The following is a 16713-nucleotide window of genomic DNA, read 5'->3' as shown; positions in this document are numbered from 1 at the left end:
GCGTGACCGTTGAAGATGGAGTGAGCCGTCGGGTGTGACCGTTGTGAGGAAGAGGGTTGGAGAAAGGGACTCCACCGCTGGGGCGGGGTGAGGGAATCCTCGGGGTGGCAGCTGGGAGTTGGGGGGCACTGGGGGAAAGATATGTTCGAAGTGGGGGGTTAGGAGGGCCAGAGGCCACGGGTGTGGCCGGTAGAGACTGGAGGCCGAGGAGAGAACCTTCTACCCGGTTTGGCGTCGTTCACTGAGAGGCTGGGACGTGTCCAGGTACCAGAAGGGGAAAGGGGTTCCCCCAAAGTTTTGCTCATAGATGGGCAGACCTCGCCCGTCTTCTGTAATTTGAGGTTGAGACACCTCTGCCTCACCTCGTAATGGAGGAACATATCCCTAGAATCTTGACCACCTGGGGAAAGAAGAGGAATTCCTGACATTGGAGAAAGGGAAGAGAAACCTCCAGAATTGACCCGATGTGAGAGAGGGGGAAGCAAGTGGGAGTAAATCTTAGCCCGGAGATTTTTCTTTCTGGTCTTAGAAGGAACGGTCTGATTTGAGAAAGACTGTAGATTAAGACAGAGGTAAAGAAACTGGAACTTCCTGTTAGTCCATATTCTTTGAATCCAAAGAATTGATTCATGCTCTTTGTTTTCAGAGCACTGAAAACAGTGCCCATTTGGGGGGCAGACTTCTTTTTAACTCACCTGGCTGCTTCATTACGAAGCAGTGTGAATAAAGTGTGAATGCTTCATTAAACTTTGATTTTTAAGAAGTGTTTTTTAAATGCCAAACACTGTTATAATCATGTGGTTTAAAAGAGAAAGTAAAGAAAACTCAGTAAGTCTTAGAAAAGGAAGAATGACAAAGAAAGTGGTCTCAGTGAGGAACAATTTAAATTATTAATCACCTCCCTGGTATAATTCTGTTGCTTAGCCTCAGGGTACACTTACAAAGTCATAATAGAAAGCAGCAGATGAAGGAGATGCAGCTGTACAAGAAAACGTGTAACACATTCCAATGATGACTAAGCGTGGTGGTAAGATGAGAACTGTTTGCAGGTATCTTAATAGTTTTAAACTTCCAAAGAAGCAGAAAGTATAGTGTTCTGCAAATAGCCTCACTGAAAATTGGGTGGTAAAGTTAATACAAAGCTAACATTCTGTGGCTTAAGAGACTCAAGAAAGTCCAGTTCTTCCATCTTTTTTTTTCTTCTTTAACACACCCGTATTTTAAAATATTACGAACCAAGCTGAACAGGGAACGAATTAGGTAGGACGCATTTTCCTTTCTTCCTTCTTTTCTCTCCTTCCAGGCATAAGTTTTCCAGAGTTTATTTCAGTTAAGAATTGGATGTAAAACTTCAGAGCTTTTTTCTTACCGAATAATGTTAACAAATTACTTTGTGGTCACTTTTAAATGGAAATTGCCGGTGTGTCTGTTGTAATGAGTTGTCTGCTGTCATTTCTTATGCAATAAATGATATCTGAAGATGCCATTGTCTTTGCATTATTGAAGTATCTGATTAGCACCTCTCACCCTTGTAATGAAAGATTGCTGAAGTGACCTTTCTGCTTTATAATTTGGTCAACTGTTCACTTTTTCCCTACCAGCACCAACTGTGTAAAGTCCTACTTTATGCGAAGAGGGGATTTAGTGGCCTCGCCAACTCTAATTTAGCTGCCATTTCCCAGAGAGCCATTTGAAGTTAAGACCCTATTAATTTTTTTCTGGCCTTATTCTCTCTACGGGCACCGGAAGGAGGGAGGAATAGTTGAGAAGGGACTTTCACAACCTATATTTAGTAGAAACTAGGTTATGTTAAATCTAGATGTATTATCCTGTACAGGGAGACCTTTTCTGAAATGCAGTGACATCATACTCTGGGCTAGGGAAGTTAGAGTGATTGTGGTTTTGACTGGCAGCATTATTTTTTTTTTTTTTAACAATGTCCTGAGGTCATACCTCAGGTCCTCAGAACAGCCGGTGACTTCTCTAGTTTGATCTGGTAAAAAGGTAGTGTGACTTCCAACTCCATGATGGCTTGGCTTTGCCCTGCCCTGGGACTCTCCTGAGGGATAAATTCCGCCCCCCCCCCCCCCAGCTCCCAGAAGGAACTTGATTTTTGAGGCTCTTCAGCAAATACTTGACTTATTCTTTGAACTTTATCTTGGCTGCTTTTTCTTTGGCTTCTAAAGCAGACAACAGTTTTCACCATCCTATGTTTTAGAGAATCTGACTATATTCATTTCTGGTGTGTGATTAAGAGTGTCTCATTAAAAAATATATATAGGGACTTCCCTGGTGGTGCAGTGGTTAAGAATCCGCCTGCCAATGCAGGGGACACGGGTTTGATCCCTGGTGTGGGAAGATTCCACATGCCACGGAGCAACTAAGCCCGTGTGCCACAACTGCTGACCCCACGCGTTGCAGCTGCTGAAGCCCACGCACTCTGGGGCCCATGTGCTGCAACTGCTGAGCCTGCGTCCTGCAACTAATGAAGCCCGCGCACCGCAACGAAGAGTAGCCCCCGCTCGCCACAACTGGAGAAAGCCCATGTGCAGCAACGAAGACTCAACGCAGCCAAAAAATACATACATATGCAATATTTTGAGGTGAAATTCACATAACATAAAATTAACCATTTTAGAGTGAGCAGTTTGGTGGCATTTGGTACATTCACAGTGTTGTGCAACCCCGCCTCTTCTCATTTGTTTTTGTTTAGTCTAGTTTATTTTTATTTTTGGGGAATTTCTTTTGGCTTAAGTCAGGAACTGACATGATAAAATGTTGCTCTGCCAATATGTGTAAGGGATATTTCATTACTGTTGTGTAGGACAGTGCGAGATAAGAGAGTGGTATGTTTCTCCTTTCTCTTTAAAAGCAGGGGTTCTTAATTTAGGGTCTAAGATTGTGTACTTGATTCTCTCCTCTTCCCTGAAATTTTGTGGGCTGGCACATTATTCTCTAGTTAAGAACTTAGTGCTCACAATGTAAAAGGACAGAAATCTATTCCTTGATGATGAAATTTGTTAGGGGAAGTAATGAAATGTGTGGGTCACTAATAAAGGTATGATTTAAGACTAGGTTAATTTAATGTTTAACAGATTGTGCTGAAATTTTCTGTTAAAAATTTAATATATGTGAATGTGTATGAGAGCTTTAGAAAACAGAACGATTTGGGGACCCTTTTTCAAAGAAACAGTGAGAAATTCCAAGCAGCTTTTGTCTTTAAATCTTAAGCAAGTTTTAAGTTTTGATGATCCCAAAGGATTAGAGTGGCGTAACAACATCCTGGATAGACCATAATGGCCTTGAGCTACGGCCCTCCTGTCAGGCTCTAGTACTGTAATCATTTCTGTATACTGGTTTTCCTTTTTGTATATATAAGTTCTTAGATGATAACTTCAGATTTATTCCAGGTCTTTTTTAAAAATAATTAATTAATTAATTTATGGCTGTGTTGGGTCTTCGTTGTTGTGCGCGGGCTTTCTCTCGTTGCGGTGTGTGTGGGCTTCTCATTGCGGTGGCTTCTCTTGTTGCGGAGCACGGGCTCTAGGCTTGTGGGCTTCAGTAGTTGTGGCATGTGTGCTCAGTAGTTGTGGCTCACAGGCTCAGTAGTTGTGGCACATGGACTTAACTGCTCCGTGGCATGTGGGATCTTCCTGGACCAGGGCTCAAACCCACATCCCCTGCATTGGCAGGTGGATTCTTAACCACTGCACCACCAGGGAAGTCCCTATTCCAGGTCTTTTATGTGAAGGACTCCTTTCTTCAGTTTGCCTACTTCACATTTAGTTTACATTGTGAATGGATTAAATGATTAAATGGATTAAAAGATTATAATTCTTTGAATTTTAGCTAGAAAAGACATGAAAATACTACATAAGACAAGCCTCTGTTACAGGCTCACTTTAAATTTTAACAAATAGTGTCAAATCAGAAATTTCTGTATTCTATAATGATTTGTGTGAGTTCTAGCTCACTTCTTTTAACAAGGTAAATTCAGTGAAATTCTTGTACAACCTAAAGCACTATTGTATAAGGATCAGTACTATAAACATTAAGTAGCTCCTTGGAAAGATAACAAATGAGTCTAATTTCCCTTAAATAGTCCAAGTAGTACATTTTAGAGAAGAAATTTGAGCCAACCTTTTTTCATTATTTTATGGTTTTCTGGCTTTTTTCCTTAATTGCATTGATTTGTTGAGTGCTTAGGTCTTTTTTCTCAGATCCATAATTACCATTGTTTGTGGAGGTATTATCACTCAAGTTTGCCAAATATATTATCACTCATGTTGTTTTGACCAGAAAATAATGAGTAGGTGCCAGGGCATCTATCCAAAATTTGGTGATAAGTATTAGTAATGATGGTGGTCAGTTAGAAGATAATCATTTTTTTAAAAAATTATTTATTTGGTTGTGTCGGGTCTTGGTTGTGGCAGGCGGGCTCCTTAGTTGAGGCTCGCTGGCTCCTTAGTTGTGTCATGCGAACTCTTAGTTGCGGCACGCATGTGGGATCTAGTTCCTGGACCAGGGATCGAACCTGGGCCACCTGCTTTGGGAGCGCAGAGTCTTAACCACTGTGCCACCAGGGAAATCCCAGAAGATACTCATTTTTTTTTTTATATATATAAATTTATTTATTTATTTATTGGAGGCGTTGGGTTTTCGTTGAGGTGCATGGGCTTCTCATTGCAGTGGCTTCTCTTGTTGCGGAGCGTGGGCTCTAGGTGCACGGGCTTCAGTAGTTGTGGCACACAGGCTCAGTAGTTGTGGCTCACGGGCTCTAGAGTGCAGGCTCAGTAGTTGTGGCGCATGGGCTTAGTTGCATGGGCTTAGTTGCTCTGCGGTATGTGGGATCTTCCCGGACCAGGGCTCGAACCCGAGTTCCCTGCATTGGCAGGCAGATTCTTAACCACTGTGCCACCAGGGAAGTCCCCAAGATACTCATTTTTGAGTGCAGCAGGAATATTATTAAAAGAAAATTTTAATATATTTAAAGAAGTCGGGTACATTGGACAAAATCTTAGGGTTTCTCAAATCAGAAAACATTGTCTCATTATTTGGGGAGAAATGTGATCAGTCCATGCTGTTTTTGTTTTACCAGTGGAGCCTTATGTCAACTGGATTAATTCTGGAAATTGGAACAGAAAAGTTAAAGTTGAAGCTGGGATCCATGTTCTTTTAAGTTTTAACACCAGTTCTGATTCTCTTTAGTACTCAGTGTGACTGAACAAATATCTCAGTTTTTTGCATTGTTTTTAACTGTAAACTGATATTTTTTATTTTGGGGAATACTCGGGGGAATTGTAGGTTGTTGGAAATATGAAATCCATAATTAAAAAAAAAATCCATGCATAACACCTCTCTAGATGTTTGCCTCTCTAGGTGTTTGTCATGAAAGAGTATTGTCCTACTAATCTAGGCTTTTCTTTTTTTTCTAAAAGAAATTCCTTTTATTGATAGTTGCATGTAATGGTGAATAGGTTGATAAAATTTTTTTCTCTTTCAGTTTTACTCTGCTTCAGAATATATGTCTTGGAGTGACTCCATCTTGAGGCGGGAAAGTAAATCAGATTTGCTTTAACGGAAAGTAATGGGGAGATCTTTTGAAACAAACTTTTCCTTATTTTAAATATTGGAGTGACTAACTGAAGATGTATTTATAAAAAGATGTAGCTTTAGGTCTTGGAGGCTCTGAGGAGATAATTGTGGATAAAATCATAAAACTATGATAGGTTCAGATTATCACTCTATTCCATTAGGCCTTTGGATTTTGTTCCAATTAGCTTTTGAGGCAAGGATTACGTTCTTAATTATCCTTGCATCCCTTTGGATCACCAGTGATGGTGGTAAGGATGAAGATACTTTCTGAATGCAGAAAGTCTTGTATATAAATGATCTTAAAATTAGTTGAATGCCTTTCTGGACATAAGTAACTTGGATAAAGGAATTCTTTTCTCTTGTTGTAGGTGCACATTAAAGATCCACAACCATGACTGACTCCAAGTACTTCACAACCAATAAAAAAGGTGAGTATGAGAACCTGATCACAGCCTATTTTGAAGATTCTTCAAAAGTTGTGGTGTAAGATTGTTCCAAGTAGAATGCTCCTGACCTCTTGAGACATGCATGTCTTGGACCATCTTATTGGGGATATTCTACAGAAAAGTGTATTGAGTAAATTATTAAAGTATGGGTTTTTAAAGATATGGCTGTGGTGCACATCATTTTGACTTGAAGGTCTTAGTGAAAGGAAAAGATCCAAGATTGATCCGTTGAAGATTGATAGATCTGAGGAGGGTAAAAGGAAGAAGCACATTTATTTTCTCTTTTTTAAAAAAACTGAGTGTACTTGGTTTACAATGTTGTGTTCGTTTCTGGTGCACAGCAAAGTGATTCAGTTGTGTGTGTGTGTATATATGTATGTGTGTGTGTGTGTGTGTGTGTATATATATATATATATATATATATATATATATATATATATATATGTATACATATATATATTCTTTTTCAGATTCTTTCCCATTATAGGTTATTACAAGATATTGAATATAGTTCCCTGTGCTATACAGTAGGACCTTGTCATTTATTTAACATATACTAGTTTGTATCTGCTAATCCCAAGGTCCTGATTTATCCCTTCCTCCCCTCCCGTTTGGTAACCATAAGTTTATTTTCTATGTGAGTGTTTCTGTTTTGTAGATAAGTCCATTTGTATGATTTTTTAGATTCCACGTAAAAGTGATACCATATATTTGTCTTTCTTCGTCTGACTTACTTCACTTAGTATGGTAATCTCTGGGTCCATCCATGTTCCTGAAAATGGCAGTATTTCATTCTTTTTTATGGCTGAATAATACTCCATAGTATGTATAAACCATATCTTCTTTATCCATTCATCTGTGGATGGACACTTAGGTTGCTTCCATGTCCTATTGTAAATAGTGCTGCCGTGAACATTGGGGTGCATGTATCTTTTCGAATTAGAATTTTCTCTGGATATATGCCCAAGAGTGGGTTTGTTGGATCATATGGTAACTCTAGTTTTTTAAGGAACTTCCATACTGTTTTCCATAGTGGTTGCACCAAATTCTTTTATTTTTTACTTGGAAATAAACATTTTATTACAAGGAGTACTACTAAAGCAATACAGCAATAAAAAGTAAAAATGAAAGTTCTCTCCCTCCCTATTCCTCTTCCTGACGGGAACTCGGTATGTATCCTCAATCTTTTCAATGCATGTATTAATACATATGATTTTTAAAAATTTTAACAAAAAATGATTATGTGAAACAATGCATGGAAATTTGATATTTTCTTATCCTTCCACACATGATGATTTCATACCATCATTTCTGAATTATGGCTGCCAAAAGGCATAATCTCAGTGTAATCATGAGGGAACACCCATGACAGCTGAGGGTGTTCTATAAAATGACTGGCCTGTACTTTTTAAAAATGTCATTATCATGAAAGACAAAGGCTGACCAGCTGTTTCAGATTAAAGGAGACTAAAGAGACATGACGGTAAATGTAATGCATGATCCTGCCTTGGATCCTGGCCCAAGGAGGATGGGGGTAAAATTACTATAAAAGACTTTATCAAGATCTTTGAATAAGGTTTATAGATTAGATAATGACAATATATCAATGTTAAATTTCCTGATTTTCATCATTGTATTATAGTTATGTAACATAATTCCTTGTTCTTAGAAATTATACACTGACATATTTAGAGCTAAAGAGACATGATGTCTACAGTTTACTTATTCAATGAATCAAAAAAAATGTATAAATATATAAAGAGTATGATAAAGCAAATGTGGCATAATGTTAGCAGATGGGGAATTTTGCAACTTTTCTTTAAGATTAAAATGATTTCAAAAGAAAAAGAAAATGGGAGGGCACACATAGTGGCCTGGAGCACCAGAAAATTTTCTAGAAAGCACAAGCATATTTCTGTCATTTGGAGTTATTTAAGGGTAAACTTCTATTATAATACAGAAAACACCATAGAGAGTTGCTTAATTACATTAGCTACTAGTCCATGGCTCTCAGCCTTGCCTGCACATTGGAATTGCCCAGTGAAGTAAAAGACAGTAGGTGATGTCCAGTCCTACCCCTGCAGATATCCTGATCTCTTTGGTCTGGGATATGGCCTAGACGTGGGGGTTTTTTAAAAGCTCCCCAGAATTTTCTGATGTGTAGCCGAGATTGAGAACTGTTGCTAGCTGCTAGCAATGCTTGGTAGATTTGATTCAGGGGAAAAGGAGGGGGGAAAGATAAGAGTTTAATAAAGCTGTAGTATGTATGAGAGATACCTTGCCTCCGTGCTCCTCCTTGGCTCCACCCAACTTCTTGCTGTTTTTATTGCTTATAGCATACAAAAGCGTTTAGCCCCTTGTCATTCATTTTCAGCTTTTTTTTCTGATTCTCTTATCATTCTGAAACGTATTTATTTCTTCTGTTAACATTTTGTGTGCTTTGATGACCAAGATGTTTCTATAATAACACAAAAAGATGTAATTTAAAAACTCACCTAATTTTTCAAACCTTCGCTTATAATGGGTCCTGGTAACCTTTTTTTAATTCAGGGATTTTTATAAAGGTTTGAGACTTACAGATGAATCACAGCTGGATAAATACCACATTTTAAAAAATGGATAGACTGTGTTCCTTTTACTTCCTGTAACACCCACCAGAACTGCCACTGGAGCATATTCTTTAAATTTATGCTGTTGGAGTTGGAATAATTTCAGTTATATCCTGTTTTGATTCTTCAGCTCCTGCTGATATTCACAATTCAGATTTTCTGAAACCGTGCTGCTTGTCCTTTACTGTTTTTGGAAGTAAATGATGGGAACCCTAAGAGCTGGATTTGGCAGCAGAGGACTTGGAGAAGAGGACAGTGACTCTTTAAAGGGCCCAGCTTTTCTGTCTGTGCTATTTTTGCAGCTGTCAAATAGAAGGGTGATATTTGTAACAGTTTGTTTGCTTTGTCAGCAATGGATTTTGATGTAACAAGCTTTTTTAGTGCTCAACTTCTGTGCTTCTTACCAGTGCATCCTTCCCATTTAGAGGCTTCAGCAGATTACCTAGTTTGCTGCCCCCACTATTTCTATACTGGTGAATGAGGTTAAAATGAACATCAAGAACAGTCATAAAGGTGGAAGAAAATGAGGCAATACTGTAGACGGAAAGTTGAAGTGACAATAGTCAACTTCTTTTTCGTGGTCTTATAGTATATTTTCTTCTTTCTTTTAAAACCAGTTGAGAGTTGTTAACCTTTTTTCTTATTTCAGCTCCTGCTTTCTGAAGATAGGTGAGCCTGGGCCTTAAAATAGTGGTGACAGTCCTGGCATTTCACGGTGCAGGGCCTGAGCAGTCAGTCATTTAAGATTGTACCTTTAGAAATGACTCTGGTTTGTACCATTCTTGAAGCTTCAGGATTATTATTTCTGTTCTTAGATTGATTGAACAGGATAGGGCCTTAAAGCCCATTAACATCTTAAAGTACTAATTAGAGCAGTGATTCTCAACCCTGATTATACATTAGAATCACTTGAGGAAACTTTAAAAAATATGAACGTAGGAGTTCTACTCCTTGACATTCTGATTTATTTGGTCCAGAGTGGAGCCTGAGCATTGGCATTTCTAGATACTTCCCGGGTAATAGTGTGTAGCCAACGTTGAGAAACTCTGGATTAAAGAGTCGGGAGAAACAGTTCTAAGGCCAGGTCTGTCACTTGCTCACTTGGTGACCTTTGAGCCTCAGTTCTCTGTGGAGTTGAGAGTAGGTGAATAAGGAGTCTCTTCTGGTTTGAAAACATTGATTTGTGAACCTGTTTCCTGCCTACATTTATTTTTTTTCCCAGGACTTTGAAATTCTGACAGGAGATCATCCCTCAGATGCTGTTCTCTCCCCATCGTAGTAAGATATCATGAGGTATCTTTCCTTTTTCCCACTTCTCTGCTTCCTGAGATCTGGCTTACACCTTCCTCTCTGGCCATAACCCCAAAATAGCATCCTTATCAATGGGTTGGTTAATATTCTAGGGATTCGAACTGTACCTATCCTATAATTTTTAAGTAATCTTATTTCAGTTGCAGCCCTGCCACTGGTCAGCTGTTGTGGTGTTACTTGCTACATAGTACAGTGTTCTGCTCTAGTTCTCTGATCCTGGGACCTCACCCGTTTGTTGTCTTTTAGGAGAAATCTTTGAATTAAAGGCTGAACTCAACAATGAAAAGAAAGAAAAGAGGAAGGAGGCTGTGAAGAAAGTGATTGCTGCTATGACTGTGGGGAAAGATGTTAGGTAAGGGTAATCTCTTCTGCTTTGCTCATTTTAGACTCTTACTCTATGGCTTTCACTGCTTTTTATTTAAAGCTATTACAGTCAGAACGTATAAGAATGAGTTTGTCTCACTGGAAACATCAGGAAGTGTAGTTGCTTTTATATTAACTCTGTGACTAACTTTTTTTTGTTTTTTTTAAGAGTGAAACGAGTTTGATTTCACTTGCATACAGATCTAGCATAAAACCTCCTGAGAGCTGACACAGTTACAAATTTGTTGCTGAGGTAGTTTTAGAAGATGATAAAAATACACTGAGACGCAGAAGCCCATGTGTACTTTAATTGGCTCAAGCCAGTGCCCTCAACTTTACAACTCTGCCTTTAATTGCCGAATTCAAGATGAAAATCAGTGGTAACAAAATCCAAAGGGTCTTTTTTTTTCCCCTCCCTTTTTTCCTGTAATTTAGGGAGACCATTTGGAAATAAATAAGGCTTGTCTGCAGGCCCCTGAGGATTCCCGAGATCCTTTCCATGAAATCCATGAAGTCAAAGCTATTCTTGTAATAATACTTAGGTGTTATTTACCCTTTTCACTGTGTTGACATTTGCATGGCTGGTGCCTTAGTGTGAATTAAGGCAGTGGTGCAGGAAAAAAGGGCAGTTTCACTTAGGACTGTCCTGCATGAAGCACTAAAAATTTATTTCAGTAAACCTTGAACCTTGAGTTCAGGTCTTTTTAATATTCTGTGTGATGAAATAGGAATTAGGCATAAAGTACTTCTACTGCATAGCAAAGTGTGACGGTTGACTTGAAAAAAAGTCCTTGCGCAATTGTTTGACTTGGGAACACCATTTCTTTGTGAAAGAAAGATTGACAGACAGAACTATAGTTAATCAGACTTCAATATTTGGGAGACATTTTATAAAAAATGAACAAAGTGAACCTGTCACTTCAAGGGAAAAAATTTGACAGTAGATAAATTTCGACTTTAAAGTAAAAATTAGAGTGTTGGAAAACTTGTATCTCCCATCGTGAGCTTGATAGCTTCCCAATACTTAGAGATTTTTCTGATGAGATTGGTGGTGAAATTAATGAATGTGATTATTTGCTGCTGTATAATGAAATATGCCACCATAGAGAAGATCTACATAACTCATTGAACCAATATTTTCCAAATGACCAGTGCATACATCATAAAATTATGCATGGGTAAAATATCCATTCAAAATAAGTGATAAATGAATGGATTTTAATGCAACCAAGTACAGAAAGTTTATCAATATGGTTTCAGATTCCATATTGTACCTAACTTTTAAGAAACTACCATTTGTGGACTAAAAACAAAAGAAAAAGAAAAACAACCATTTGTCTAGCTTTAATGTATCAAAGAAGAACATCCAGTTATATGAAAAAGCTATTAAAATACTCCTCCATTTTCCAGTTTATATACGTGTATGAAGATGGATTTTCTTCTTACACTTCAGCTAAACAACATTCTACAACAGGTTGAATGCAGGAGCACATGTGAGAATCCAGCTGTTTTTGTTTAAAGTAGACATTAAAGAGATTGGCAAACATTAAAACAATGTCATCTTAATTTAAAAAAATAAGTAAAATAGGTAGATTTTTACTTTAAAATATTTATGTTAATATGAAATGCATTGATTTTCCTTTTATTAGTTGGGTCAAATGCTGCTGATAAGAAATGGATGAGTGCAAGAATGCCAAGTAAATTCCAGCATCTAGTGGTGGATGTAAGGTGTAGTAACTCAAACATCTGAGAAGGTCCTAAGGCTAATGATGACCTTCCTAATGTCATTAAGAAAAGGGGAGTTTAAATTTAAGTGCATTCTATGTCAGGCACAGTGACAGATGCTTTTACTTACAATGTTTTTTATAGTCTTCATATCTTCTGAATTAGAAGTTATTCCATGTTAGAGATCAAGCAGTGTATACTTGGAGAGGCTAAAGAATAATCCCAAAGTCATATAGCTAGTGGTAATGTAGCCAGGATTCTAACCTAGGGTCTGAGTCCCAATACCTGCTACTGGTCACTTCCTTCATGGGTGTATATATACAATAGAATTTAAATGTGTACATGGCACACACGTTTAGAACTGTTTCATTTTCTGAAAATGGTTAAAATTTTGAACAAAGGCCCTAATTATCTGAGAACTGTTTTAATAAGGAAACTAACCAAATGAGTTCCCACTGGTCAGGGATGGAAGAATATGTGCATTAAAAAGCATAACATCTGTAGTGCTTTGAACTGCAAAGAATTGATATGAAAAATTATGGGTTTTTTGGGTGACATAGTGATTTTTTAAAAAGTTTATAAAGATATACACTAAAATATTATATATGAAATGTATGTCCAGGATTTGTTTAGAAATTGTTTAGAGCAACTAGATGGGGTAGGGACTGGGGGAAGGCGAGTGGGTTGAGGTTGTGTATGAAACAAGATCGGGTATGTATCAGTATTTGTTTGCAGCTGGGTGATGCATACATGGGTTCATTAAACTGCTGTCTCTACTCTGAAAATTTTCATAGTAAAAAGTTTTTTAAAAATCTATTTTTAGACATCTTCTTGGGACCATTATTATAAATTCTTTAGTAATTAATTTCTGTGGTAAGTATTATCACTAGTGGACATTTGTCCTCACATCAAATCACTTTTTAAATTAAGGCTGTTTCTTTGTGTTCTGTCCAACAGCCTGGCACCAACATCTGTTCACTTTCCCTTCCTCTTTTCTCAGCTCTCTCTTTCCAGATGTAGTGAATTGTATGCAGACTGACAACCTGGAACTAAAGAAGCTCGTGTATCTCTACTTGATGAACTATGCCAAGAGTCAGCCAGACATGGCCATCATGGCTGTCAACAGCTTTGTGAAGGTAACTTTTTCCCAGGGACTCAAGAACAGTCTCTTCTACCTCTCTTGGTATGGTTAGTGTCTGCATTGCAAATAAACAACCTCTGTTCCAAAAGAGGGCCTCTAGAGAAGTATTAGCCATTGAGTAGGAATATTCATGATTTAAGCATTCTGTATGCCAGAGTTTGTCATCCAGTTCAGACCATATGGTGAGCCTTCTGTCAGCTGGGCTTGGTGCATCCTTGCCAGGTGGGAGAAGAAAGCCAGGTGAAACCTCACTGTTTTATCTTCCAAGGCTGACAAAGGTTGGGCATATCATTGTAGTGTGAGTAACCTGGGGCTTTACCTATTTTATCTTCGTAGAAATTATGCTTATGGTTCAGAAGTAGTGGAAACTACAGGAGCTACCTTTTAATTTTGTTTTATTGAATAGGTCTTAACAATAGTTGATTAACTTTTTTGTTATTGTGGAAATTTTCAAACATATTCAGGTTGAGGGAATAGTATAATAAATTCCTAAATATCTACCTTGTTGTTTCAGTAGTTACCAACCTATGGCCAGTCTTGTTTAACTTAAACTCTCCATACATGCTTTCCTGACCCCCACCTCCTCTCCTACTGGATGATTTTAAAGCAAATCCCAAACATCTTAAGAATGAAAAAATCATTTAATCAGCTGATCATTAAAGAAAGTCCTTAATATTATTGGATATCCAGTCAGAATTCTCCTATCATTAGATTTGATGAACACAATAATAAGGTTGTTCTTATTAGGGTTTTTGTTTTGTTTTGTTTTGTTTACTTTTTTTTCCTCTGCCTGGAATTTAGTCTACATTAAAAGCAAAAATCAGACAGCATTTCTAAAGTTAGCTTCTGTTAAATTGTTTTGGAAAATAAACATGCTTTCTTCCTTCTCATGGAATTTTTGTTCTTTTTCTGTGTTTAGCTACAATGTACAGAATCATTATAACATTTCATTCTTTCTGTCTGGTGATTCATAGATGGATGATATCATTGGAAAGAATTTAGTTTACATTTTTTGGAAGTTAGCGTGTGCATAGGTTTATAATGTTTAAAGAAATTTTTTAATATAGGGCAGTTTAAGGGGTGTTCCTTCTTGGTAAGTGTTCTATTTGTACTGTATTTGGAGGCACTTGCTAGGAAAGGAGAATGTATGTTAATCAGGATTTCAGAGGGCCCTGTGTGCTGCTTTGCGCAAGGAACTTATGTTGGGCCCAAACCAGCTTCTAGATTCTCCTTTGCTTTCTTGGCTGTAGGCCCCAGATATCCAGCCCTCTTTTCTCCCTGCTTAATATTTGTGGAGTGGGACATATCTTTCCAATTTCTGATTTTTTTCCTATACCAGAATACAAGCCCAAAGCCCTTTTCTGCTTTTAGTGCAGGTCCAACAATGGCCATGGGGATGGTAACACCAGCTATCTAAGCTTCTACCCAGCTCTGGAATGAATCCTACAGGGCATTTCTTCATTGTGTATGTAAAGCAGTTAAATGAATTCCTAGCCTAAACTCTTAAATAGGCAACTATGGTACTTAGGAAAGGAATCGTATGGGAGATGTGGGTTCTGATGTAGAATGAAACTGGAAGCCTACATTAATTAAATATTCTTTTGTTGCTTATATAAACCAGACTGTTTAGTTTTCTGGTTTATGTACACCTGCAGTTGTCAATGATTGTTGTTTATAGGACTGTGAAGATCCCAATCCTCTGATTCGGGCCTTGGCAGTCAGAACCATGGGGTGCATCCGGGTGGACAAGATTACAGAATATCTCTGCGAGCCCCTCCGCAAGTGCTTAAAGGATGAAGATCCCTATGTTCGGAAGACAGCAGCAGTCTGTGTGGCAAAACTCCATGACATCAATGCCCAAATGGTGGAAGATCAGGGATTTCTGGACTCTCTGCGGGATCTCATAGCAGATTCAAATCCAATGGTAATATGTTTCTGCGTTTATAAGAGAGCAGTATTTAAAATGGGTCCCTTTAAAAAGCATGTTTAAAATAAATTTTATTTTTGGGACATTGAGCCATAGGTTAGCTATGTGAAGCATGACTTCGGTGTGTCCCACAGATGTCTGTCTCACACCCTACACATTTCTGAGCTGAAAACCAAGTACTAAAATACAAGAGTGTTCTTTTTTTTTTTAATTGAAGTATAGTTGATTTACAATATTGTGTTAGTTTCACATGTACAGCAAAGTGATTCTGTTTTTTATATATATGTATTTTCAGATACATATATATAGATTTGTATAGATTTGTATGGATTATTACAAGATACTGAATATTGTCCCCGTGTTATACAGTAAATCCTGTTGCTTTTCTGTTTTATTTTTTAATTTTTCTAGGTTAATATTTTTATTTTTTATTAAAAATTGTTTTTAATTGAAGTATAGTTGATTTACAGTATTGTGTTAGCACAGCGATTCATATATATATATATGTATATACACACACACACACTTTTTCAGATTCTTTTTCCTTATAGGTTATTATAAAATATTGAGTATAGTTCTCTATGCTATACAGTAGGTCCTTGTTGGTTATCTCTCTTATATATAGTAGTGTGTATATGTTAATCCCAACCTCCTAATTTATCCCCCCTCTTTCCCCTTTGGTAACCATAGGTTTGTTTTCTATGTCTGTGAGTCTGTTTCTGTTTTGTATATAGATTCATTTGTATTATTTTTTAGATTCCACATGTAAATGATATAATATTTGTCTTTCTCTGTCTGACTTACTTCACTTAGTATCATATTCTCCGGGTCCATCCATGTTACTGCAAATGGCAATATTTTGTTCTTTTTTATGGCTAATATTCCATTGTGTGTGTGTGTGTATATATACACACACACACCCTACATCTTCTTAAACCATTCTTCTGTTGATGGGCATTTGGGTTGTTTCCATGTCTTTGTTTTTTAAAGATTAGACGTCTTAAAAAAATTTAGTTTATTTTATGTATTTATTTGGTTGTGCCGGGTCTTAGTTGCGGCTCGCGGGCTCCTTAGTTGTGGCATGCAAACTCTTAGTTGCAGCACGCGTGTGGGATCTAGTTCCCTGACCAGTGATCGAACCCGGGCCCCCTGCGTTGGGAGCGTGGAGTCTTAACCACTGCGCCACCAGGGAAGTCCCTGTTTCCATGTCTTGGCTGTACTAAATAGTGCTGCTGTGAACATTGGGGTGCATGTATCTAAAATACAAGGGTCTTAAAGCAAATCTTTGTATCATACTTACCCCTGTATTTGCTCAGAAACAAACCGGTTCTTTCATCATTTTCTTAAACTTTACCTTAAAGTTTTGGGACCTTTTATTTCTCCTATTGACATTTTTAATTTTGCCTATAAAGTGAAGGAGAGTAAGTCTCAAAGTGATACATTGGCTCTGCTAGTAACTGAAGTTCATTTGAATTGAGTGATTGGTCATTAAGTATCATTACTGAGAAGATGGAGGAATTTAGCCACTTTCTCTCCTTTTTTTGCCTAAGGCATTCTTTATGTGGAGGTGAATAACATTGAGCTAATCAGTGGATA

General features: G+C 37.7%; 1 protein-coding gene across 3 annotated transcripts in view; it reads left to right on the top strand.

The window, feature by feature from the left end:
• AP2B1 (adaptor related protein complex 2 subunit beta 1) overlaps positions 1-16713 on the top strand; it is a 119328-nt gene that overhangs the window by 5175 nt on the left and 97440 nt on the right. For all 3 annotated transcript variants that reach the window (XM_059908701.1, XM_059908702.1, XM_059908700.1), the window contains exons 2-5: positions 5964-6023; positions 10208-10313; positions 13050-13185; positions 14869-15114. In XM_059908701.1, the coding sequence (XP_059764684.1) occupies positions 5987-6023; positions 10208-10313; positions 13050-13185; positions 14869-15114 (525 nt within the window). In that variant the 5' untranslated portion in view covers positions 5964-5986. The remainder of the gene's footprint in view (positions 1-5963; positions 6024-10207; positions 10314-13049; positions 13186-14868; positions 15115-16713) is intronic.

This window comes from Balaenoptera ricei, chromosome 20, assembly GCF_028023285.1.
Source record: "Balaenoptera ricei isolate mBalRic1 chromosome 20, mBalRic1.hap2, whole genome shotgun sequence".
NCBI lineage: Eukaryota > Metazoa > Chordata > Mammalia > Artiodactyla > Balaenopteridae > Balaenoptera > Balaenoptera ricei.
The sequence above is the reverse complement of the archived record's forward strand: the minus strand, read 5'-3'. Positions and strand labels throughout refer to the sequence as shown.